Below are 27,968 nucleotides of genomic sequence, written 5' to 3' on the forward strand. Positions count from 1 at the left end.
TCACTGAGGCACATAGCCACCTTGTCTTACAGTCTGTGGTAGATAACTTTTAGGCATTCCTTCATCAGTCGCAGCCTCCATCCCAACTGCTTCGAATCTCTCTACTTGTCCCTCAGTTCCTGGGGCAAAAGCATCTGCTGTAGAAACTTCCTGAAACATTTTTATTTGCCCAGATCCACAAGACTGTGAGATAAGATCTGAAATTTGCTGCTGTTTAAGTCTCACAAAATCTTCCTCATTGCTTGATGAAACTTGTTTTGACCTTTCAAAATGTGAAATATCTGGACTGGTTTCAGGTTGACTGCAGTTTTGTTTGAAATATTGTTGCCTGGGCAAAATCTCATCATTGTTGTCTACATTATCTACCAACTGTAGGTCTTCTGGTCGCTCCTCTGAATCTAACAAGGGCTGGGTGGACTCGGATCTTGAGAAGACTTGCACCGAGGGAACCTGGTGTCTGTAGCCACTGTGCACCACAGTAGAATACTGAACAGTACTTGAAGTGTTCTGTGTAGATTCATTGTCATCACTGCTGGAAATGCTTGGCCTAGAAGATGACATGCATGAAGACCCCCCAATACCACTGCTGTGTCCTTCGGTACTAATTTTTTCCTTCTTGAATAGGTCCAATGATTTCAGATCCTCTGGAAAAGGCTTTTTGTCATTTGCTTCTATTTCTACAACACTTACATCAGTGAAATTGCCATCTGAATACATTTGATCTTTTGAATTAAAATTGTGCTAGAAAAGAGAGAAAGTGGATTATTACCTATGGCATATGTTCCTTTAGAAATTCTCAGAGTTAATGCATCTCTGGAACTCCTCAGGAACTTTCAGTGGTATGGAAATAATCAATGTCACTAAACACTGGTGACTACCCTACGTGTAGATAATGGAATATAAAAGGAGCTAAGAAGTCTGAATGAGTAAAAAGTCTGTATTTCCTTAGAATTTCCAAATATGTACTGTCGGTCCTACATTTTGATAGGTAAATGGTCTACAGATATTTAGTATTTCATGCCAAGAATTGGCAGCCTAGGGTTGACTGGGTAGAAAAACTAGGAAACATCCAGAGGGAAATGCACCATGTGCTTTGTGTATGTATGTTTCTCTCATTAACCTCAATATGCTGGATGGTTACTATGCACCAACAAATGTATATTAAAAATAGAATACTAAATAGCACATCTTTAATTTGTTAATATAAAACTCAAGGTTGTTAGAGAATAAAAATACAAATGATTTCCCCTTTAGAATGTGTTAAGTTTAAAGAGTTTAATGTAGGGTCTGAGAAATCATTTTAGTAGTGCTAAAATGGTTGACTGTTAAAATTGGTTTCAATATCAAATCCAATTTTAAATGCTTGTATAAAAGTTACCATCATGGAGCAGTTTTAGCATTTCAAGTTTTCAGTTTGCAAGTTCAATCAAATATCTACTATCCTGTTTACTGAGTAGAATCAGGAATATCAGACAAATATGCTGAGATGATAACCTCCAGAAGGTCTATTACTTTAAAAAGTTTTGGGGAGGACTGGGAAATAAACTCAGTGGCATTCTACCTCCAAGCTATACCCCCAGCTCTTTGTTGTTGTTGAAATAGCATCTTGCTATCTCAAACCTATGATTCTCCTGTCTCAGCCTCTCAAGTACTGGATTACAGGCATGCACCACAGCACTTAGCTCAGCATTAAAATTTTGACTATAATTTTCACTTATGTACTATTTTCATTTCTTTTTCTCTTTTTGGCAGCACTGAGAACTAAACCTAGGGCTGCTCTACCACTAAACTACATCTACAGCCCTTCTAACTTTTTATTTTGACAAATATTATAAATAAATAAATAAAATATTTATTATTAAAATTAAAACATTCAATATTTAATGTTTAATTTAAAAATATTTAATTTAACAATTTCAATAATATAATTAATAATAATTAATATAATAAATAACTTAATAAAAATAAAATATTTATTATTAAAATTAAAATAACAAATAAAATAAGATTTATTTATTTTGCTGGGGCCACCCTCAAACTTTCAATCCTCTTGTGTCAGCCTCCAAGTAACTGAGACCACAGGTGTGCACCACCATGCCTGGCTCACTTACTTCTTTATTCAGCCTGTGTATCTTTAGGCTGGACTCTCTAAGCGTATCCAAATATGCCTGTGTATTATAAACAACTGAAGTATTTTTATCTTACCCTTGGAGGAGTGTGAGGTGACCACTGGGCAATATGACTCTTTGAAGGATCTGGAACATTAGGCCAGATGTGTTTTTTAATTCTGAAGAGAAAAGAAACATGTTATATGTAGAGTCACACAAAATAGATGACTAATAATTCCTATTTCTAAATAGGTCATGTAAATATCTTAAGAACCAAACCAATTAACAAAAGAACAAAATATCCCTAATTTACCCCAAAGCTAAACAATATATTTTTCCTGTAACTAATAGAAAAACCTTTAAAAAAATGCATAAGAATATTAATGTATTTATAATGAAAAAGTGTATTTATAATTAATGTATTTATAATGAAAAATGTATTTATAATGAAAAAGGCTAAATCTAATAATTTGTATTTCATTTAAATAATCTCTTAAATCCTGTAATAAAACCACTTAAAATCTTCACGTGGTACAACAGATTGAGTCCACTCTTTCAAAAGCAAAAATGTTTAATTTCCAATTAACAGTATCCAGATAGATAAAATGTTGAGATTGACACCAAATAAAATATGATAAATTTGATTTTTTTAACAAAAAAGAAAAGCCCATATGGTATTGGCATAAGAAAAGACATTCAGTTTGTTTGTTTGTTTGTTTGTTTGATTTATTTATTTATTTATGGTAGTACTGGGGATGGAACCCAGAGGCTTTCTACCTTCGGGCTTTACTCCCAGACCCATTTTATATTTTTTTATTTGGAAACAGGGTCTCACTAAGTTGCTGAGAGCCTCACTAAGTAGCTGAGGCTGGCTTCGAACCTGTGCGATCCTCCTGTCTCAGCCTCCCAAGCGCGGGGATTACAAGCGTGCGCCACCACGCCCGGCTGAAAAGACATTCAGTTTAAAGGAACAGACCAAGGGTCCAGAAATAAACACATATTTATATGGACAACTGACTTTTGGCAAAGGCGCCAAGGCAACTCAATGGCAAAAAAACAATCTTTTCAAAATAAGTGATGTTAGAAATAGATAAACTTGATCCTGAACTCACATCATGTAAAAACATTAACTCAGAGTGGGTCATAGGCCTAAGACCTAAGAACTACCAAATTTCTAGAGGTAGAAGACACAGAAAAAACATTTTTGACACTGAGGCAGAGATTTCTTGAACAGGACAAAAAATGCGGGGATCAAAGAAAGCCTGATAAAAGGGACTCCAAAGTTAAAAACTTCTGCTTTTCTGAAGTTACAGTTAAAAAAAAAAAAAGGCTATACAGAGATCAAGACAAATCTCAGAAAACATACATCTGACAAAGAGTTCCTGATATGCTCTAGTTCAATATTAACAAATAATTAGAAAATGTGCAAAAATTTCAATATATACATCACAATTGAAGATAAGTGACACATACAAAGATATATTAGTAATTACCAGGGAAACAAATATTCAAACCATGAGACATCCACTAGAAACAACGACTAACATGGAAAACTCTGACAGAACCAAGTGTTGGCAAGGATATTGAACACTGCTGGGAGGAATGTAAGATGGTGTAGCTAACTTTGAAAAAGTGAGGTAGTTTACTTACTATACAACCCAGCACTCCAATCCTAGATATTCAAGATAAATGAAAACAAGCCCATTCAAAGTTTTGTATGCGAATGTTCATACTACTACTATATACAATGGTCAAAAATTTAAAAAACCTAACCTTCCATAACAGATGGATACATTTTGACACATCCATATTACAGAATACTATTCAAAACAAAAATGTAAAAAGTATTCATATATGCAACAACATGAGTGAATCTAAGACATATTACACTTAACTGAAAGACATTATAAACAAAAAATTATGTGCTGATTCCATGTATATGACATTCTAGATAAAATAGAACTACAGTTATAGAATATCGATTAGTTATTGCCTGTGGTCAAGGGTTGAGAGAGAGAAATGATCATAAGCAAAAAGGAAACTTTTCGGGGTGGAAAAAATGTTTTATATCTTGATTGTGGTGACAGTCATACACCTGTACATAACTAAAAATTTTCATCATACTTAAAATAGATGAATGAATTTTATTGTTTAAATTATAGCTCAATAAAGCTGGGAAATTATGCAAAAATATGAATATAAGTACTTACAGGTCTCGCTTATTAAAACAGAACAATACTCCCAGAAGAGTTGTCAATAGGAATGCTAAACAAACAGGTACAACTATAGCTTCTATTTCTCCTTGAGCTAAAAAGAAAGTTCATGATGAGAAATAATTGTTAACACATATACAAAGGAGAACATTATTATATGAGTAATCTCAACACGATTACTGTTGAAAAGATGAAGTACCAATCTACTTTATTTCTTTAATCTTTAAAAACTTCAATTTTGGGTGTAGTCATTCGAGTCACCCCTCCATGCCAAACTGGTCTGGAGCGGTACCTATCCTCTGTATTTCTATCTTTTAATTAAAACAAAAACAAAAAAACAAAAAACTTCAATTTTTTTCTCTCCTCTCCTCTCTCTCCTTGGTATATCATATGCTAGCCATTTATCCTTACATCGTAATCTAGCTATGTAGTAAATATAAAGTATACTTTGGTAAGGAAAATAAAATGACTTAGTGTAGTTGCTAACTAGACAACCTACTTGATAAGTAAGCTTTCAACTCAACCATTCATTACATTTATGATCTGCATTCAGATCTCAGTGAAAGCTTATCTTTGTTCTAATATTCATCACTATACAATGAAAAAATTACATCAAAATAATAAAAACTGCAAAAACTATAAAACAATCTTAATTGAACTACAAATCTAACCTTCTATAAAGAAATAAAAATGCAACTCAGATTAAAATTTTAAGAGTTATTATTTTCAAAAAGAAGATATGAGAGATGCTCTCTAGAGCAAGAATGGGAATAATTCATCAAAAAACAACAAGCCTGAGATTCCTGAATCCCACCCAGATCTCTATCTGCATTTACTTTTTTTTCTTTATATTTTATTTGGAAACAGATTACAAGCATGCACCACCACACCCAGCTTTGGAAATATTTCTAGTTTTCCTTACAGTTGTTTCTGGTTAGCGCTTACATCCTCCCCTCATCCCCATCCTTTTTTTTTTTTTTTTTTTTTTTGGTGCTAGGGAGTGAATCAGGGCCTTGCTTATATTATGTACCCACTCTTATCACAGTGCCCCAGCCTCTTCAGCCCCCTTTAGTCTTTTATAGGAAAAATGTGTGAAAGTAATATTGTAACACTATTAACTTAGTTTTCTTTCCACCACATAATTGTCCTCTGTGAGTTACTCCATATTCCATAAAGCCCAGTAGAAATCAAGAAATAAGAAGGATGCCTGGGAATAAAAGTTATTTAACTCTTGAATAAGGACTCCATATATATAATGCCTATCTAATTCAGGGGGAGGCCTTCCTCTACAGCTGCTAAACCTCTGCTTTTGTATTCATGCCCTGAGCCACTGCTTTTGTATTCATGCCCTGAGCCACTCACTAAGAAGTGTTCTTTTTCCTGTGTTCAAATCCTAACTTCAAGGCTCCAGCATTGAAATCTTTTCTTTTTTTGTTTTTGGCAGTACTGGGGATGGAAACCAGGGGCATCCGACCGCCTAGCTACATCCCCAGCCCTAGTTTTTTATTTTATTTTATTTTGAAACAGGGTCTCACTGAGTTGCAAAGGTCCTCACTAGGTAGCTGAGGCTGTCTACACACCGCAATCCTCCTGTCTTAGCCTCCTGAGTACTGGAATTACAAGCATGTGCCACCATACCCAGCTTGAAACCTTCTTTAAAGTTGAATTCCCCTCACCCTCTCACACTGATATCTATAAAATCCCTACTCTATTTACTATCTACATAGCCCAATAGTTCCCCATTTGTTTTATTTACTTTTGTCATATTTTAAGTTATAATGTCCTTTGGGGTAAGATGATGCCATGTGAAGAAGCCATAATGAGAGCTATAAATATGTAACTGAAAAAAAGAAAGCATATTACACCATATAATACTAATGATATAATCTTTGGAAAAAGATGTATATATATGTTAGATTTTTGGAGGTGAGGAATTAGGATTGATTTTTCTTCCTCTTTGTATTTTACTATATAATAATGAAAATTACTTTTGAAATTGGGAAAAATTTCTTTAAAGTTTTATTATTTTTTATGTTTAATTTCAAGTATTATTTGTTATATATTTATTCTATCAACATGTTACCACTTAGGACAAACCTTATCCTCATCCCCTGGGTTCCACCCCTGGTACCTCCCCCCTCCAAAGAAAAATAACTTACAGTCAAAGAAAGAGCTGGTTATGAAAGAGTGAGTACAAACAATAATTAGGTATAATCAACAGGTCTTGACACTTGGTTTATGTGAGGGGAAAAGATAGGGAAAAACTTACTGCCATCACATCTAAATTTCTCGTTTTAGCAGAAAGTTGAATAGTTGTGGCAGGGAACAAAGGAACAGAAATGTATTAGAGGAGATATAGAAGATGAAGTCATGGATTAGGAGTTTGAAGAGGCAGATATGGAAACAGGGCCAAGAACAGAGCTCTGAGCAGAAAGAGTAAGAGGAAAGTATCAGAGAGGAAGGAGGAAGGAGAACTCAACTAGAAAACTAAGAAAGATACAGCTATAAAAACCAGAGGAGGTGGGAAAAGGCCAACAGATCCTATGTTAAAGAGAACAGAGAAAAGGTGAAGACTAAAACACATGGACTGGCCAGACATGGTGATGCACGCTTGTAATCCCATTACTTGGGAGGCTGAGACAAGAGGATCTCAGATTCACAGCCAGCCTCAGCTACTTAGTGAGGCCCTCCACAGCTTAGTGAGAGAGACCCTGTTCCAAAATAAAGAATAAAAAATAGGGCTGAGGATGTAGTTTGGAGGTAGAATATCCCTGGTACCACACACACACACACACACACACACACACACACACACACACACACACACACACACACCAAATTAAATAAATAAGTAAATAATAAAAAAAAAATAGGGCTGGGGGTGTAGCTAATGGCCTTGGGATCCATCCCTAGTACCGCATAAAAAAAAGAAAGAAAGAAAAACAATCTCAGTTCATCGTTGTAGTTTAGCCACGAGGCAGGGTCTGCCTTGGCTGATATCATCTGTCAGTGTTCTAACATGAAAGTGAATGTTCTACACCTTCTGCACCTTTGGGTCTTAACAGTAACCTGGTCCATGCCCAGGTGCAGGTCTGTGCCCCTACCATCCACAGTGAGAGCCCACAGGGTCAGAGCTACTGAGCAGGCCCTGTGGCTGTCCTCAGCTGTCCTGACGTGCATATGAAGACAGCGTCCCCACAGCAATCCATTCACTCAACTCAAGTGCTTCTGGGGAGAAATCCATGTGATCCATACTAACATTTTTATTTTTGTGGGTCTGAGATGGAACCCAGGGACATTCGACCTCTGAGCTACACCCCCTGCCCTATTTATTATTATTATTATTATTATTATTATTATTATTATTATTATTATTATTATTTATTTCGAAACCAGGTCTCACTGAGTTGCAGAGGGCCTCACTAAGTAGCTGAGGCTGTCTGCGAACTGCGATCCTCTGGTCTCACCCTCCCGAATTCTGAGATTATAAGCATGCGCCACCACGCCCGGCTTAACTTTTAATTTTTTAAAGATTGCTTTTTAACTCTTGAAAACAAAAATCAGCTGTTTTGTATATATATAGTTTAAACAAACCAAGCACTAGCACCACCACCATGAACAAAAAGAACAAGGAAGCTCAAATTTCACTATTTCTTACCAAATTTTGGTGTGGTAAAAGTGAATTCTGGGCCATCTTTTCCACCTTCATCTGTGTATGCTGTCATTCGTACCATGTACAATGTGTCACTAGTCAAAGAGGACAATGTATATTCTGTGTGGGAAGAATCCACATTCACAGCTGGAAGAAATTTTAAAAAACCAACCATTATTCATTGCTACTGCTTTATCTGTCCTATATTTGGTGTTGCAAAAGTATTAAAAAGGAGTAAAAATGTTTTTCCCAGAAAACAATCTTTTAACTTTGATATAATTTTCTTCTGTAAGCACAACAACGTAATTTTTTTGTGTGTGTGGTACTGGGGGGTGGAACCTAGGGGCTTTCTTCCTCTAGGCTACACCCCCCAGCCCTATTTTTATAATTTATTTGGAAATAGGGTCTCACTAAGTTGCTGAGAGCATAACTAAATAGCTGAGGCTGGCTGTGAACCTGTGCGATCCTCCTGTCTCGGCCTCCCTAGAGCTGAGATTACAAGCGTGCGCCACCACACCCAGCTAACAACATAGAGCCGTGAACACAACCATTAAGAAATATTCACAGGTGTCTGTCTCTCGAGGATACTATATAAGATGTTTAGCACAGTCAGGTGAGAAATTAGTACTCAAAAGCTTAATAACTGATAGTTTTAGTACCAGTTTCATTTCCAATGACAGTTCTATAAAATATTGTGTAATTTCTGATAAATCCATTCTGAGCATCAACAGGAAGTTGGTCCCACTCCAAGACGGCTTCATTTTTCCCCACTTTTTTTGTCCGAACAATAGGTCCTTTGGAAGGTGCTGTAATAGAATAAATTTATTTGCCAACTGAAAAACAACAGAACTTAGAAAATAACTAAAGTTTAATAAAATTTCCTTATAATAAAATTATTTAAATATGAGATGTATTCTTATTTAAAAATGACTAAGAGACTTAATACTTAATAATACTAAATAATAATAATAAAATTTTTTTCAGTGAAAGTTGATTTTGGACTTACGAGCTTGTTTAAGGTATGCCTTTGTTGATTCGGGACTTCCTGGTCCATTAGCATATACTGGAGTAACTGTTATCAAATAACATTTGCTCTCCACTAGTTCCCCTAAAATAAGAAAAGGAGGTTATGTACCTTTTCTCAAAAAATTCAAATTAATTTCATTACTTTACCCTATATTTTCATGACCATTTAGTTTTCCATTCTTTTATTTTTTTTATTATTATTATTTTTTTTGGTGGTACTGGGGATGGAACCCAGAGGCTTTCTACCTCCGGGCTATACTCCCAGACCCATTTTATATTTATTTTTTTTATTTGGAAATAGGGTCTCACTAAGTTGCTGAGAGCCTAAGTAGCTGAGGCTGGCTTCGAACCTGCACGATCCTCCTGTCTCAACTTTCCAAGTGCGGGAATTACAAGCGTGTGCCACCATGCCCGGCTTAGTTTTCCATTCTTTTAAAAGTGCAGTTTTCTTAAGTACTGCCTTTTGTTGTGTGGGACTCAGAACTAAGAAAGTAAAACTGTGTGTGACATGGTGGTGCACACGTGTAATCTCAGCGCCTGGGAGGCTGAGACAGGAGGATCGCAGGTTTGCAGCCAGCCTCAGCTACTTAGTAAGGCCCTCTGCAACTCAGTGAGACCCTGTTTCAAAATAAAAGATAAAAAATAGGGCTGGAGTGTAGCTCAGAGGTAGAATGCCCCTGAGTTTCACCCCTACTACCACACACACACACACACACACACACACACACACACACACACACACACACGAAAAAGTTAGCCTGGTGTAGGGGTGCATGCTTATAATCCCAGTACTTGGGATGCTGAGACAGAAGAATCCAGGTTCACTACCAGCCTCAGCTACTTAATGAGGCCCTCTGCAACTTAGTGAGACCCTATTTCAAAATAAAAAATAAAAAAAAGGGCTGGGGGTATAGCCCAGAGGTAGAATGCCCCTGAGTTTAATTCCCCAGAGCCATACACAAAAAGCAAAAAGTTATTTTTATTGCTAATATAATGGATAAAAATATATTGTTAATAAAATTAGTGGGCCAGGCATGGTGGCACACACTTGTAATCCCAGCGCTTGGGAGGCTGAGACAGGAGGATCGCACAGGTTTGAAGTGAGCCTCAGCTACTTAGTGATGCTCTCAGCAACTTAATGAGACCCTGTTTCCAAATAAAATATAAAAATAGGTCTGGGAGTATAGCCTGGAGGTAGAAAGCCCTGGGTTCCACCCCCAGTACCATAAAATAAAATAAAATAAAATAAAATAAACGATTATATTCAGGATGTATAAAACATTGTTCTCAAATTATATTGAATCTTACTTTTTAGAGTTTGATAACTCATGTATCTTACCTCATTCTCTGAGTACTCATTAATGAGAAAGAAGCCATTAATAAGACCTAGGGGAAAATACTAATGGTCCTGGCTTCTCAGGTGAGGTTGAAAAAGAATTACTGATGCCAGGCGTGGTAGCTCATGCTTGTAATCTCAGCATTCTGGAGGCAGAGGACAGAGGATCACTGTTCGCGGACAGCATAAGCTACTTAGCGAGACTCTTCACAATTCAGTGAGACCCTGTTTCAAAAAATAAAAAAGACTAAAAAAATAGTGTAGCTCAGAGGTAGAATGCCCCTGGGTTCCATCCCTGGAACTGCAAAAAAAAAAAAAAAAAAAAAAAAAAATTACTGATAATTTCTCCCACAATTTTAAAAGAAAACGCCGGGCGTGGTGGTGCACGCTTGTAATCCCCACGCTTGGGAGGCGGAGACAGGAGGATCGCGCAGGTTCGAAGCCAGCCGCGCTGGCGTAAGAGACCCTGTTTCAAAAATATAAAATAGGTCTGGGAGTGTGGCCCGGAGGAAGAAGGGCTTCCAGGAACCCCAGTACCACCAAAAAAAAAAAAAAAAAAAAAAAAAAAAAATTAAAAGAAAAAGTTATCTTAAATAAAGTAATTCTTTTATTTATAATCTTTCAAAATTATCAAAGTAATCTATTCTTTTAGCATGCAACACTAACATTTTTCTTTTTATATAGTATTAGTCCCTATCAGCAAAGGTGTTTGTTATAATAAAGTTTGTACCTTTTTAAGAACTTATATTTCCACAACTATTACTTATGAAGTAATAAGCTCCTTTGACTTTGTAAACACAGTAATTTTGCCTTTTCTTGCTGGTATATTTATATTTTCAAGAAATGACAGTTTTTAATTTCTGCATTAATAGTGACAAGGGGAGGACTGAGCCTTGAAATCTAATGTCCCCAGAGCCTATGCTATCCTTTTAGAGACTTTTTAGGTTTGTGTTGTCTAATTATTTCCAATCTCTCTCCTCCATAACTAAATCATGCTTTTTATTAAAGTTAATAAACTAGATAACCAAGTTTATTTAAACTGCACATTAAATAGCAGGTTAGTATTAGGTGTAATGGTGTATGCTTCTAATCCCAGAGACTCAGAGAGCTGAAGCAGAAGGACCTCAAGTTCAAGGCCTACCTTGGCAACACAGCAATTGTGTCTCAAAATAAAAAAGGCTGGAGGTGTAGCTCAGTGGTAGAATGTCCCTAGGTCCTATCTCTGGTACTGGGGGAAGGAGGACAGTAATTATCCTTTATTTAAAAAGCACATACTTGCTGAATGTTTTCTTCCTTTAAAGCTTTTTTTTTTTTTTTTTTTTGTGGTACTGAGGCTCCTGGAAACTCTTCTACCTCCGGGCTACACTCCCAGAACTAATTTTATATTTTTTAAATTTGGAAACAGGGTCTCTTAAGCCAGAGAGCTGGCTTTCAAACCTGCGCGATCCTCCTGTCTCCGCCTCCCAAGCGTGGGGATTACAAGCGTGCACCACCACTCCCAGCTAAAGCTTTTTTTAAAATCACTTTACAACCATATACGTAGTACCTTACCACAAAGAACAATCAATTGTGGAGCTCTATAATACAATTATTTTCTACCTTGTGTTAGTGTTTCCAATGGAAAGGTATAAGTAAATCTGCATTCTGGTTTGGCTTCCCCTAATCAATGTCTATAAGAAGTTAAATGCTATCCAGATGCTCCACTGAACTACTTTTTCATCTGAAGAATGAGGAAGTTAAGTCAAGTACAAAGAACATACAATCAATCAGCAGCATAGGCTGAACTTTCTTATATCCATTACTTTATAGTTTCCTATTTCTGTGGTGAAAGAACCTCATTGGGGCATGAAAAAAAGTATTAACCTCACGATGTCCACAGGGAGACTCTGTAGTTCAGAGATGTTAAGTGTGATTTTTTTGAGTAAACACATCTAATAACTAGTGGGGTTATGATAAATTGGTCCTTTCCTTTTTTTTTTTTTTTGGTGATATTAGAGATTGAACCACAGGGGTGTTCTATCTCTGAGTTATAACCTAGCCCTATTTTATTTTTTATTTTGAAGCAGGGTCTTGCTAGATTGCTGAGAGTCTTGCTAAATTGTTAAAGCTGGCCTTGAACCTGCAATCCTCTTGGTCTTATCCTCCCAAGTATTGGGATTAAAGGTATGTGGCACCATACCTAAAATGGTCCTTTACAATGGACCACAATGCCTATAAACCAAAAAGAAATAAGCAAATGGAAATTCTGTCTGAAAGGGTTAGAAAAAAAAGTCAAATGTTTTTAGCTTGGGTATACCTCTTAAATAGGTGCGATGCACAGTACCATCTTCTTGCTGCCAGTCTGGGATACAGGGCGATGAGTCTGATAACACACACCATTCAAGTATGTATTTCTTTACTGATTTACTTGGAGCAGTCCATTCTACCCAAAGCATGTTATCTTTGGGGAATGCTTTAAGATCCATTACAGGGTGAGTAGCTTTAAAACAAAGTTTGATACAAATATAATAAATGAACATTCACAAAATTGAAATTTTGATATTTGTAACCATTTACAAAATGTGATTTATCAAGTTCTGTAGCATATAAAATTTCCATGAATAAAAGCAACTTGTGTCTTAAACATAAGATAGTATTTAAATTCAAATTCTTGCCTTCCCCAAATTCTTAAAATGTTTTATGTATGTGACTTTGTAAGTACAATTATTTTTTTTCTTTGGAAGATAAAGGGATGAATAATAAAATTAAGTTATATGCACAGAAAGTTATCAAAAGCTTGAAATAATATTTCAAAAATCAGGTAACTAATTGAAAAAATGCTTAAATAGCTTACTACAAAGTTTACATGAGCCACAGAGGAATAATATTTCCATACATCCTGATGAAATGTGCCTGATGACTGATTTCATACTACAATCAGCTTAGACTTCTTGTGGTTTTTATAGGATCCTTAACCATACCTAACCACTTTTTTGTTGTTAGGTACTGGGGATGGAACTCAGGGGCATTCTACCTCTAAGCTCTACCCCCAGCCCTATCTTTTATTCTTTTTCTTTCTTGAAACAGGGTCTCACTGAGTTGCAAAGGGCCTCACTAAGTAGCTGAGGCTGTCCTCCTGTCTCAGCCTCCCAAATGCTGGGATTACAGGTGTGCGCCACCACACCCAGCTCTAACCACTTTTTTCATCCATGAACTAGGTTCTGTCTCACAGACACAAACCTTGAAAGTCACAGGCAGGGATAGTTAAAGCAGATGCATCTGACTTGCCAACCAGATTTCGTGCTGTTAGAGTTGCTATATAGCGATCATCTGTGAGATTTACTGTCAATTTTGTGTCGTTTGTTGTGTAATTTTGTAAATGTGATTTCCATCTTGTAAGAGTCACTTCATAATCCAAAATTTTCCCATTGGCTTCAAAAGGAAGCAATGTCTGTAATAAAATAATTTTTAAAAATTTTATGAATCTTTAATATTCCATTTTTCAGGTTCATAGATTTTATTATTGTCTCAAACCTCTAAACACGTCAAGTACTGGAGAACTCATTCTGCACTCAGGACTAAAGTAAGACTACTAGCCACCGGATAAGGAACAGAAGGATAATCTCATCTGAACAAGGACAAAGAGTACCACTTGATTAGCTCTCAGTTCTGCACTGGATTCTGTGCTATGGCTATGCTGGCTTGGATGATTTATGCTTGAATATTTTTTCCCTACCTTTTTTAGTATGATGTACTTGTGTTATCAATTTATTAGTATACATTTTAATTAACTCAAACCTTTATTAGTTATTTTCTACAAGGCACCCTGACAAATTCAATAAAGTACACAATAGGATCCCTCCTTTTGTAGAACCTATACAGAACTATACTGAAATACCTAAGATTATCTGCAGTTTACAAATTTGACTTCTTTATAGTTTGTTTCTATTTATTAAAATCACCAAATGCTTTGCTGATATTAAAATGAATAAAAATTTAAATGTTACAAATGTACACATATGTCATTAAAATGTATTAAGGCATAAAAGAATATAAACCCGTAATTTTTTTTTTTTACCTTCCATATAAGCTGTACAGTTCTGTAGCCATGAGTATGAGATGGATTTATCTTATACCAGAAACTTGGTGCTTTGGATGGTCCTAAATAAAACACAAACTTTTAATACAGTAGAATTCTGTGAATAATTTTCTTACTTTGTTCTTAATATTCTTGCCCTTCAATTACATGGTCTCTATAATAGAGCAGCATTTCCCCATCTCATCAAAATACAGCTGTGTTTTCCTTTAGACAGGGTGATAACTTGATGATTTATATTATAGTTTTTTTTTTTAGCTAGAGTCTTGCTATGTTTTCCAAGCTGGCCCTAAACTCCTGGGCTTAAGCAATCCTCCTACCTGAGTTTCCCAAATATTTGGGACTACAGGCCTGTGCTCTTTTCTAATCTCAAAATTATAAAGATATAAGCTGTGAGTGATGGTACATGCCTGTTTCCAATCTGAGAGGCTGAGACAGGATGATCAAAGGTTTGAGGACAGCCTTAGCAAGTAGTGAATCTCAGCAACATAGTAAGACCCTGTTTCGAAACAAAAGAAATAAATAAAAAGGGCTGGGCACATAGCTTGGAGGTAGAATGCCCCTGGTTTAATCCTCAGTCACACACACACACACACACACACACACACACACACACACACACACACACACACAATTTATTCTAAGTAAAAATAAAAAGGCATCATATTTTTTACTTCTTACTCATGTATATATCTTTTAATCTTAGTGCTGGCAGCCTTTCCTCCAGCCTTCGGATCTGCCTATCCTCTCTTCTGTTTGTTGTCTCTTCATAACCAACATATCACTGTTTACATTTTATTCAAGTACTTTCTCATTTTATTTACTACCATATCTTGCAATTAAATTTATAATAATTTTGAAAAATTATCTGATATTAATGATTTTCTTCTTAAAGAAAAGGTAGGTCTGGGGTGCAGATTAGTGGACAAGGCCCTGGGTTTGGTCCCCAGCACACCAAAAAAAAAAAAAAAAAAAAAAAGGAAAAAGAAAAGAAAAAGAAAAAGTTTAAAATAAAGATTTTAAGTGATAAAATAAAAATCAGTTGATATTATTTACTGCTAAAAAATAAAACTGAAAAAATAATATATAAACATTTGCCTAAAACTCCTAAGTGTAATAGATAACATAAAAAGAAATTATAGTGATATATGTGCTGGTACAGGCTTATAATAGCCATCTACCTGGATATTTGAGACAGGAAGGTGGCAAATTCAAGACCAGCCTGGGCAATTTAAGTGAAACTCTGTTTCAAAATAAAACAGACTGGTGATATGGCTCAGTGGTGGAATGCTCCTGGGTTCAATTACCAGTGCTGTTAAAAAAAAAAAAAAAGTATCAAGTACTAGCTCATATATCATTGACCCTTACCTGCAAGCTTTCATTCCCAAACCCTCAGTGAATGCCTAGGATTCTGGATAATACTGAGCCTCATATATGTTTCTTATCTATACACATAATTACAATAGACTTTAATTTATAAATTGGGAACAGTAAGAGATTAACAATAATAACAATAAATACTATAATTTACAGTAATAAGTTATTTAGAACTTAGGTTATTTCTGAAATTTTATTTTATTATTATTATTATTGTTGTTGTTATTATTATTATTATTATTATTTTTTTTTTTTTTTGGTGGTACTGGGGTGGAACCCAGAGGCTTTCTACCTCCGGGCTATACTCCCAGACCTATTTTTTATACTTTATTTGGAAACAGAGTCTAAGTTGCTGAGAGCCTCACTAAGTAGCTGAGGCTGGCTTCGAACCCGTGCGATCCTCCTGTCTCAGCCTTCCAAGCGCAGGGATTACAAGCGTGCACCACCACACCCGGCTATTTCTGAAATTTTAATAAGAACTTATTTCTGAAATTTTCCATTTCATACCTTTGGATTGTAGGTAACTGAAACCACAGAAAGTGAAATTGCAAATAAGAGATCATTATAATTAGGTTTTAAAAATTCCCGTAGTATCAACTGATTTTTCACAAATTTAACTGCAAACATAGTATTCAATAGAATAAGAGGATCTGAATAAAACTCAAGCAGTGATGTGTTGGCTGTGAAGAGAAAGTAGTAGCAAAACAGAGAAGAAAGAACAGGCAATCAAAAAAGCAGGGGAAAAGGCTGCTGTTGCAGAAGTTCAAATAGACACATGCATAAGTATATTGCGACACTCAATAGAATAAAAAAAAATATATATATATATATATATTACGTACACACACACACAAAATAATATTTATGGAAGAAAGAAGAAAATGAAAACCAACACACCCCAATCCCAGATCACCCTTTTTCCAGGGGCTTATCAAATGCTGGTAGAAAAAAAATGAGTAACAGGTATAACACAAATATCGTTTTTTATAGTGAAGGCGTAAGATACATTTTGGAAGACAGTGTGACTTAAATTATTCAGATGTGATTCTCTAGTTACGGTTATCTCTGGACCACTCTGTTAGTAAAATGTTCTGGATTTACCAAGAGTTAATTTAATGGCTTTTTAAAAGGCATCTAAGCTACCCTTCTATGATTAGGTGTCAAATAGAATTATTACTATCAATGATGCCCCACTAGTCTGCTTCAAAATACTGCATGTTAAATTTCCTCTTGATGTCCTTAAAAATAAAAGTGTAAAACAATGATTTGAATAAGATCATCACAAAATAAGGAGTAAGGTCTATATATTATTATTAAAACCAGGAAAGCTGGGCATGGTGGCTCACACTCATAATCCCAGCATTTGGGAGGATGAGATGGGAAGAGCTGGGTTCACAGCCAGCCTTAGCTACTTAGTAAGACCCTTTGCAACGCAGTGAGAGCCTGTTTCAAAATAATAAATTAAAAAAATAGGGATGGGGGTATAGTTCGGAGGCAGAATGCCCCTGGGTTCCACCCCCAGTACCACAATCAATCAATCAATCAATCAATCCAGGAATGACTGACAGCCAGTACCACAATCAATCAATCAATCAATCAATCCAGGAATGACTGACAGCCATAATCCCACCAGTCTCCTATCTTCATGTTTATTTACTCACTGTCTTCATAGGTGATTCCACTGGCTTCTTCACTCCAGTCACTCCAGAAGCCCTTGCCATTACTCCTCATACAGCGAATCCGAAACACATATTCTGTAAAAGGTTTGAGGTCCTGGACAGTGAATGAAAACCTTGTAGATGCTATATCTTCTGGAGGAATCTGAAAAAAGGAAATTGAGCAACAACAGGACTCAATAAAGATTTCTTAATTGTGTATAAATTTAGAAGATTATTTAACAAAACTAATAAACTCAACCTCTGGAAAGATAAATGCAAGAGAAAATAGCAGCAAAAATCTGAGAAATATGGAAACATCTGTTACTATCCTTCCTTTCTTTTATTTCTTCCTTGGGGCCTGTAACACAGGATCTCGGCAGGAAATAGATGGAATACTTCACTTAGTTAATTCAAGAAGGGTTTATTAAAAAGGAGGATGGGGAGTGCATAGGCACTTAGTACAGTCAGTACCCTGATAAGTGGAATCAAAACAATTCCATGGATAGCTCAATGTTATGGTGATAGCCTCTAAAAGTTTCAAGTGACTTGGGCATGGTGGCACACATCTATAATCCTAGTAATTGGGAGGATAAGATAGGAGGATCAAAGATTCAAAACCAGCCTCAGCAACTTAGTGAGGCCCTCAGCAACTTAGTGAGACCCTGTTTCAATATAAAAAACGAAATAGGACAAAGATATATCTTGAAATGTAGGCTCAATCCGCAATACCACATAAAAAAAAAAAAAATTAGCCAGGCATGATGTCATATGCTTGTAATCTCAGTACTCAAGAGGCTGAAGGATGATTGAAGGTTTGCGGCCTGCCTCAGCTACTTAGTGAGGTGAGGCCCGCTGCAACTTAGCAAGACCCTGTTTCAAAATAAAGAATAAAATATAGGGTGGGGGTGTAGCTCAGAGGTAGAATGTCCCTGTGTTCAATCCCCAGTACTGCAAAAAAATAAAAATAAAATAAAATAAAATATATACATATATGTACCACTGGGCAAGGTGGTACATGCTTGTAATCCTATTACTTGGGAGCTGAGATAGCAGGAAGACTGTGGGCTCAAGGACAGCTTCAGCAATTTAATGAAGCTCTCAACAACCTACTGAGACCGTGTTTCCTAATAAGAAATAAAAATCGGTCTGGGGAGCTGGGCGTGGTGGTGTACGCTTGTAATCCCAGCATTTGGGAGACTGAGTCAGGAGGATCGTGGTTCACAAACAGCCTCAGCTACTTAGTGAGGCCCTTTGCAACTCAGCGAGACCCTGTTTCAAAATAAAAAAATTAAAAATGGGGCTAGGATTGTACGTTGGAGGTAGAATGCCCCCTGGGTTCCATCCCCTGTACTTAAAATCGGTCTGGGCGTATAGCTCAGAGGTAGAATGCCTCTGGGTTCTATTCCGAGTAACACACACAAACACACACACACTCAAAAAGTACAGTGCTGCTTTTGAGGATCATCTTTAGGTGCACCATCCCCTTCCTTTACAGTTTTACAAATTCTCTACCAATTCTTTTCCATAGCTCAGGAGTAGGCAAACTTTCTAATAAAGGGCTAGGCAGTAAATATTTTAAGCTTATGGGCCAGAGTCTCTGTTGCAACCACTCAATTCCTCCATTGCCACACAAAAATAGATAATATGTAACAAATGAGTAGAGCTGTACTGCAATAAAACTTCATTTACAAAGAAAGGCGGCAGTATGAATTTGGCTGTTAACTGTAGTACACCAACCCATGTACTACCTTGACATTATAATTTATTTTTGTTCCTTTACTTAATTTGCTTATTACTTATGTACCCTTATTACCCTTCGCCTCCCATCAAAAATGCTCTTCCCTAGTCACCCTGCATCACTTTTGTGCTTCGCTTAAAAAGTTATTGTAAGTAGCACAACTGGAAGGTGTTTCCCTGTTTTTCCTTGCTTGAAATAAAGACCCAGAGCAGGTATTTAGCAAAATATCTTACATAACAGAAACTTAGGACATTGAAAAAATAATTGAGACTTTTAGGTTAGAGGGTTCAAGAAAGACTATTTAAATAAACAGTAACTTTCAATTTACCTGGCTCCAAGTTGAGGCATCTTTGGTCCTATATTCAATGTTATATTTCAGTGTCATAATAGTCTTTATATTTGGATTAATCCATGTTAATTTTAAGATACTGGATAGTTCCTCTGAGTTGCTTACTGATAAATTATGTGGTGGATTCGGCTTCACTAAAAAATAAAATAAATTCTGATGTTAATTACACTTTACTTTTATAACTTCATATACAATTATACTCTTTATAGTTTCCTTTAGTTTTCAATATTCATTTATTCTTAGAAAATGAATTTCTATAAAAAATTATACTATATTACGTAACAGAAAAGTTTATAAAGAAACATTTATAAAAGTTTTTCTTGGCCGGATGTGGTGGTGCACGCTTGTAATCCTGCACTTGGGAAGCTGAGACAGGAGGATCACACAGGTTTGAAGCCAGCCTCAGCTACTTAGTGAGGCTCGAAGCAACTTAGTGAGACCCTATTTCCAAATAAAGTATAAAATAGGTCTGGGAGTAAAGCTCGGAGGTAGAAAGGCCCCTGGGTTCTACCCCCAGTAACACACACACACACACACACACACACACACACACACACACACACACACAAAGTTTTTCTTGTAAGTTTAGTGTATTAAATTTTTTAGGTTCAGATATCAACAATGAAATATTCATAATAAATCAAAATTTTATAAAGCATGAAAAAGGAATAAGTATACTATAAATGCAATGGTATGACAGTTTGAGAGCTGGCCAAATACTAAAAAATAACACTCATGTACAAATAGCTGTGAATGTGGTTGGATTATGGATATTTTTATTTTTCTACATTACTATTATTGATCAAATGACAATAAGATCTTTTAATAAATGCTTGCTTCATTAATTAAAATATAAAAAATAATTTATAAGCTACTGTATAGTATACTAAACTCTCAAATTCAGGTTTATAGCTACCTTTCTCTACAGGATCAAAATTGAGATGATCTGATGTAGCAGTCCCAAGGGCATTCTCAACTTCTACCCAGACTTCAATGTTGACAAAATACACAGGAGCATAGCTAACGAGGCATGAGTTGGGAGTGTCAGGTTTTGCTTTACAATCCTCAAACTTCTCTGTTGCCCTAAATACAAAATAAAAGAATCAGTCATTAAAATTAAATTTGAAAAATGTCATTATGAAAAGTTAAAAGAATTTGATGCACTAAAAAATTATTTTCACATTTGCAATCTAAAAATGCTTTATTTTAGAAACTTATGCTCTATCCCAATGATCTTTCTCTAAAAGTTACCTATTTCCTTGTGATCCTAACAGTATTTCTGCCTTATCTAGAAGGGATACATTCCAAAACCCCAGTGTATGACTGAAACCTCAGATGGATAAAACCAAACACTATGTTATTTTCCTATTCACATACACGTATATATATATACATACGTGCTTATATTTTTACTTATAATTTATAAATTAGGCATAGTAAGAGATTGATAAAACAGAACAAAAGTTTTGTGAATGTAGCCTCTCTCAAAACACTCACCTTTCTTCTTGTGATGATGTTATAACCCTGCACCTATGTGATAAGATAAAGGTGAATACTTTAGGCACTGATAGACAGTGACAGGATACTATTGACTTTCTGACAATATGCCATCAGGGGAATTACCTGTTTCAGGTGAGTTTACATAAACAAGCCATAATGTTGTCTGGAATAAATGTTGGCAGTGCTTGGGGATCCTTGACAGTTGGATTTTTTTTTTTTTTTCTGAAACCTTTTGGAAGAACAATGTAATTGGAAAATTTTCTCTTATCATAAAGTGTTGTTAGGCTATAATCCTTTGGTGATCAAAAAGGTGCTTTTAATGCATTTCATCTGAGACATGTATTTTATAATTTTTATTATTTGTGCAATTCAAAACACTTCAGCAAATCTCTGTAATGGTCATGTTGCTGGTTCTGTTTCAGATTCTTCTTCATCTGTAGATAACAAGTTCTATTTCTTATTTGTTAATACTTCTCAATGGCTTTCAAATCATCATTCTACTTCTTCAACATGTTTAAGCAGGACAGCAAATCCTTCTCACCAACTTTTCTTGCAGTGGATGATTTTCCTAACTTCCCTGGGAACCCTTTAAAATCATTCACAACTTCTCTAAGTTCTTCCAGCAGACATTTATAGCTTCTGGTTTTAATTCACCCATTGCAACTTTGAGGAATATTATTACCTCAGCAACAGTAAATAAATTCCAGCACTGCAAATTAGGGTCTGTATCAATTGCTGACTAACTGCAATCAAATGTCAGGTGGGCATATGTGGCCTTGTCAAACTGAATTATTCTCTGATCAAGGGGCTGAAGCAACGAGGTGGTTTGGTTGTAAAAATACTACGTCGGCAGTTTCATTTCCATACCTAACAGATTCAAATAGTCAGATGTACCATTAACTAATAGGACTTTAAATTCCAAACTTTCCTTTTCCAAGGATTTTTCTACTTCTGAGATGAAGCATTGATGGAATCATCCTATAGAAAAAATGTCTATCACCCACCTTTTGATTATGCTGTGTTTCTGTCTGGAGGATGTGGGTTCTTTACTCTGTATGTTTCAAGAGGCTCCATCATATGCCCTCAAGTGAAGCAATACAGCACCAGAGTCAACCTATAGTCCTGTTTTACACCCTGGTGCCTCTTCCTTTTCACTAATGGCATGCGTGTTCTATTGGACATCTTCTTCCAGATGGTCTCGATTTTCTCTTTAATCAAATTCAATTCTCCCAGATAGGTGGCAGCAGATTCTCCATTGGCAGTTGTAGCCTCTCCAGTAATTTTTATATTTTTCAGTCCAAAACTACACCTGAATCTGCACAACCATCCCTTACTTGCAGTAAATGGCTTGCTGTCACTTACCTTAGGGGATCTCTTGTTTAAGTCTTCTCATAGACTCAATGCCATTAAAATAAGTTAACTGGGTATAACAATGGTGTATGGTTGTTTCTAGTAAGTCCTTATTTTTTAGAGATATATACTGAAATATTTATGAATAGAATATGTCCAAGATTTTCTTTGAGACAATATAGGGTAAAGTACATATAAAGTAAGACTGGTCATAGCCAGGTATGATGGTACACACCTATAACCCCATTTCTTGGGAAGCTGAGACAGGAGGATCACAGGTTTGAGGCTAGCTTCAGCAACTTAGTGAGACCCTCTGCAACTTGGCCAGACCCAGTTCAAAAATAAAAAATATAACAGGGTTGAGGTGTAGCTCAGAGACATAACATCTCTGAATTCAATTTCCAGAACCAAAAAAGAAAAAGACTGGCCATGCACTGTTCACTGTTGAAGACGGTGATGAATATACATATTTATTTTAAAATTCTTTCTATGAGCTGGGCATGGTGGTGCATGCTTGTAATCCCAGCACCTGGGAGGCTGAGACAGGAGGACTGCACAGGTTCGAAGCCTGCCTCAGTTACTTAGTGAGGCTCTCAGCAACTTAGTGTGACCCTGTTTCCAAATAAATTATAAAAAACAGAGGTGGGGGTGTAGCCCAGAGATGGAAAGCCCCTGTGTTTCACTCCTCAGTACCACAAAATTAAAAAAAAAAAATTCTTTCTATGTTCATATATATTTAAGATGTTCCAAAATAAAAAGTTAAAATGTTTAAAAATTTGAATTCAACATTATTACTTGACAAAATAAAAACTCCAGCAAAAATGTCTAACTTAATAAAACCAATATAGAACAAACATAAAATAACTTACCATTCAGACTTTAAAGTAAAGTTTGTCTCCAAGTATGTTTCCCTTCCAGGATCCCACTGACACATCATTCTCTTGCCCTCATTCACAATGCAATTCAAATTTTTAGGTTTTTCTGGAGGAACTAAAAGGAAATAATTAGCAATTAAACAATCTTTATGTCCACAAGTGTTACCTGATTTTATATACCACCTAAGAAACACCTAAATTAGATAGAAAAAGAAGCCCAACAAAAAGCATATAATGAAAGACCAGTACCTAAAGTTACTTTCTTCTATTCAAATTCTTTTTAAAATTATTTTTAGACAGTAGTATATATTTTCTATCATAGCTGTCACTGACTAGTCTGTCTCACATTAATTTTCTACATAAAAATCAATTTTCGCTTATAACTGGATAAAAATCAACAATGTCTCCATTAAATGTATACTAAAAACTAATATTCATATGTTAATAAGAGGTAATTAAGTAGAAGCAAAAACTATTTAATTTATATTCATACTGCTTTCCTGAACTACTAGGAGTAAAGCAAATGCTGAAATTGCAGCATGAGTGATCCACATTGATAATCTACTTCTGAATCATAGTTTATATTTTTTAATTTTGACCTTTAAGAAGGACTTTCTCCAATGTTTGTTCACTTTCTTCAGGTAGCTGCTTTACGTATGTATTTTCTAAGCAATGAAGGAATACTGAAAGTTACTGTGAATACATCCAGATTAATTTCAAAATCAACAATTATACTGTTTTAGGAGTCTGATGTCAAAATATTTTCCTAGAAAACTGACAAACATTTGACTTTCAGAAGAGAAGAAACTTGTGTTGTTCTCTTGGATTTCTAGATATTAATAATGCAAATTTACTTCTATACTTATTTTTAAGAAAAAAGTATGGGCACATAAATTACTACATTTCATAAAGACTAACAGACATTAAAAATGTAGTTCAATAGTCATGACAAAGTCTGAAATAAGATAAAAACAAAACTTACAGCCCGAAAGTACTGTGATTCCATAAACATTCTGCTCAATCTGTCCATATGCAAAAATATTACAAGTGAGTTGAATACTCAAAGAAGCTACATTTGTGAGGGTAACACTGGATGCTGTTCTATTAATGGTGGTATATTGTTCCTTAGGAACATTAAGATGGTTTGTTTTCCAGACAATATAACTTGCATTTGCATGATAATAATCCACACATTTTTCCTTCAGGACACAAACTGCAGTGAAATTAGAACCACGTTCTATAACTGGAGATTCAGGATTGATATAACCACATGGATCCAAAAGTTCACCTGCAAAGAAACAGCATTTTTGAAAAATTAAAAATGGTCTGGGCAAGGGATGCATTTCAGCAGTAGAATGCTTGCTTAGGATATATGAGGTGCTGGATTTGACTCCCAGGGCTTCGATTTCTGGTACAAAATGAAATCTGGCTGGCAGAACTCGATGTAGAACCTCTCAAACTTCACTAAATGTTTCATAAAAAGAAAACACACAACTGAACATTAACATGGCCTGAATTTAATGCTTAGATTTGCAAGAAAGTACACAATTATAACATGCAAAACATACAATTTATGGAGCTGGATTAAGAAATCTATTCAAGTTTCAACCTTTGTTAAAATATTCTAATTTTTATTTAGAAAACACAGACTACCTGCAGCATGACATACTTGTCCATCACCTAACCTGTTCCTTGGATAAACCAGTCTAAACCCTTTCTCTCTCTAATTCTGAATGCAGATGAAGGGCATAGGTGAGGGCTAAGAGAGACAGAATGTACTATCTATATATCAAAATTCAGACAACAAAGAAAACAGCAAGGGAACAACAAAAGAAAATAGAACTAGATAGCAAAATATATTTAGTTTTAACATTAATATAGCCAGGCATGGGGGCACATGCTTGTAATCCCAGCACTTGGGAGGCTGACACAGGAGGATGATAGGTTTGTAGCCAGCCTCAGCTATTCAGTGAGGCCCTCCACAACTTAGTGAAACCTTGCTTTAAAATAAAGAATAAAAAAATAGAGCTGGGAAGCTGGGTGTGGTGGTGCATGTTTGTAATCCCAGCATTTGTGGGTGGAGACAGGAGAATCGTGGTTCACGACAGCCTCCTATACTACTTAGTGAGGCCCTCTGCAAATCAGTGAGACCCTGTTTCAAAATAAAGAATAAAAAATATGGCTATGGGGTGTAGCTTGGAGGAAGAATGCCCACGTTCCATTCCCAGCACCGAAAAAAAAAAAAAAAAAAAAAAGAGCTGGAGGTGTAGCTCAGAGGTAGAATGCCCCTGAATTTAATCCCCAGTACCACCAAGAAAAAAGTATATGGGATTGAATTTCCTCTTAAAAAACAAAGAATCAGATTAGTTTAAATAACACACATATTCATTTTAACAATAAATGTATTGGGAAAAAAATTTCCTATTAAAAACAAAAATCAAAGCTGTTCATGGTGACACACGTTTGTAGTCCCAGTACTTGGGATGCTGAGAAAGGAGGATCACAGAGGTTTGAGGATAGCCTCAGTCAAGTAAGTGAGACTCTCATCAACCTAGTGACTCTGTTTCAAAATAAAAATAGGGCTGGGGATGTAGCTCAGAGGTAGAATGCCCTTGGGTTCAATGCTCAGTACCACAAAAATATAATCAGAGTGGGTCAAAAATAAAACCTGCATGGGCTATGGTACACACCTGCAACTCCAGTTACAGGAGGCTGAGGAAGGAAGATTGGCAAGTTCAAGGCAAGTCTGGGCAACTCAGTGAGACTCTGTCTCAAATAAGAAACAAATAAATAAAAATAGCTGGTAATGTAGCTCAACAGTAGAGCACTTGCATAGCATTCTTGAGGCTCCCAGTTCAACCCCCAGTACTAGAAAATAATGTCTAGTTCTAGTACATTTTTTTCATATAGTACATTTTATTCAATCATTTAAAAACATACACAATAATGATCCTTTTTATGCTTACTGTGAGCTGGGTCCTGTCTATATTAACTCAATCTTCACAATAATAAACCATTATAATCCTCATTTTACAGATAAGAAAATGGATGCAGTGCTTCTCAAATTCTGTGATGAAATATCAGTTTTTTTCTTCCAATCCATCAGACTTACCATGCTGAGATGTCATGGCTATGTTAAACTGTTATATTTCTAAGTATGTATTCTTAATTTCTGCATTTACCTCATTATGAACCAGTAATGCCCCAGTTCTCAAATGGGCATCAGGTTAGGGCCTATACCTCCAACAGTACTACTTCAGGTAACTCTTTATTCTAGTAACAGAACCATACTGCTCAGTGATGCTTTTGACAGTTAAAGAGTGAAGTGTTGATATCAGATTTTCTTCTATTCCTTTATTTTAAAAAATCTTTTTTGACCTCCCATCTTAAAGTTGCTACAGTACAACTAAACAGCATTTATGATAAGAAAAAAATTTCAACATAAACTCTGTCACTTAAAGTACCCAATAATGAGCCAGGCGTGCTGGTGCACACTTGTAATTCCCTGCGCTTGGGAGGCTGAGACAGGAGGATCACACAGGTTCGAAGCCAGCCTCAGCTACTTAGTGAGGCTTTCAGCAACTTTGTGAGACCCTGTTTCCAAATAAAATATAAAAAAGGTCTGAGAGTATAGCCTGGAGGTAGAAAGCCTCTGGGTTCCACCCCCAGTACCACAAACAAAACAAAACAAAACAAAAAACAAAAAAAACCAATAAGTTAAGTTCTGAATAACAGAACTTAAATAAAATAGATTATCAAGCCAGGCATGGTGGTGGCACGCTTGTAATCCCAGCATTTGGGAGGCTGAGACAGGAGGATAGTGGTTTGCAGACAGCCTCAGCTACTTAGTGAGGCCCTTTGCAACTTAGTAAACCCTGTTTCAAAATAAAGAATAAAAAGTAGGGGTCTGAGGTGAATGCTCCTGGATTCCATCCCTAGCACTGCAAATAAAATAAATAAATAAATAAATAAATAAATAAATAAATAATAAAATAAATGATCAACCAGGCATGGTAGTGCATGCTTGTAATACCAGTACTTGGGAGGCTGAGACAGGAGGATCACAGTTCACAAACAGCCTCAGCTACCTAAGTGTGGCCTACTGCAACTTAGTGAAACCCTGTTTCAAAAACAATAAAAGACAGGGCTGGGGGTACAGCTCAGAGGCAAAATGCCTCTGGGTTCAATCCCCTCAATCTCCAGTACTACCAAAAATAAAGCACAAATGAGACATAAACATAAATAAATTGAATTACTGCTAATAACTTATTAGCGGTAGATTTTTAAGGCAACATTATTTACTCAATAATAACCCAGAAGGAATAAACATGTAAACATAACATAATTTTTAAATATAAGCTTAATTCTGTAAGTATATAAAAAATATAAACTTAATTGTGGACTTAGATGATGGGGTATTTCATGAACCTTACCTACAGATTCAGTTGTAAGGAAAATAACCAAAGCTTGCGCTACCCAAATCTGCAGAGTTGACATTTTGTGTAGGTATTTCTGTAACAGACACACATAATATTATTTTAGTATTTTTCTGATACATATCTAACCTAAAACACAATCTTCTGTTTCCATTGTGTAGCTATTTTCTGAAGGGTAGTAATTCTTATTAGAATGCAGAAAGCAAGCCTTTAAGATATTTTACTTTATTCCCACTAAAATTATGGTTATGCACAACTGCTAAAACATAACTTAT

At 35.8% G+C, this 27,968-nt stretch overlaps 1 protein-coding gene across 6 annotated transcripts; it reads right to left on the bottom strand.

Annotated features, from left to right (window-relative positions):
* Positions 1-27,754, bottom strand: IL6ST (interleukin 6 cytokine family signal transducer; the record flags this gene model as incomplete). Of its 6 annotated transcripts, none has more annotated exons than XM_080695143.1 (15): positions 1-741; positions 2,206-2,287; positions 4,319-4,415; positions 7,980-8,120; positions 8,633-8,779; positions 8,980-9,081; positions 12,632-12,814; positions 13,555-13,765; positions 14,393-14,475; positions 17,449-17,608; positions 19,512-19,666; positions 20,449-20,615; positions 23,252-23,372; positions 24,450-24,545; positions 27,691-27,754. In XM_080695143.1, 15 exons carry the CDS (start codon positions 27,752-27,754, stop codon positions 1-3), a joined length of 2,550 nt encoding a protein of 849 aa, XP_080551269.1. The 6 variants fall into 6 exon arrangements, with proteins under 6 accessions (XP_080551269.1, XP_080551266.1, XP_080551265.1 ...); XM_080695140.1 differs by having other exon boundaries at positions 12,632-12,826; positions 13,567-13,765; positions 24,240-24,545; XM_080695139.1 differs by having other exon boundaries at positions 24,240-24,545.
* Between the last annotated feature and the right edge of the window lie 214 nt (positions 27,755-27,968).

The sequence above is a fragment of the Muscardinus avellanarius genome, assembly GCF_963383645.1.
Source record: "Muscardinus avellanarius genome assembly, chromosome: 1".
Lineage (NCBI taxonomy): Eukaryota > Metazoa > Chordata > Mammalia > Rodentia > Gliridae > Muscardinus > Muscardinus avellanarius.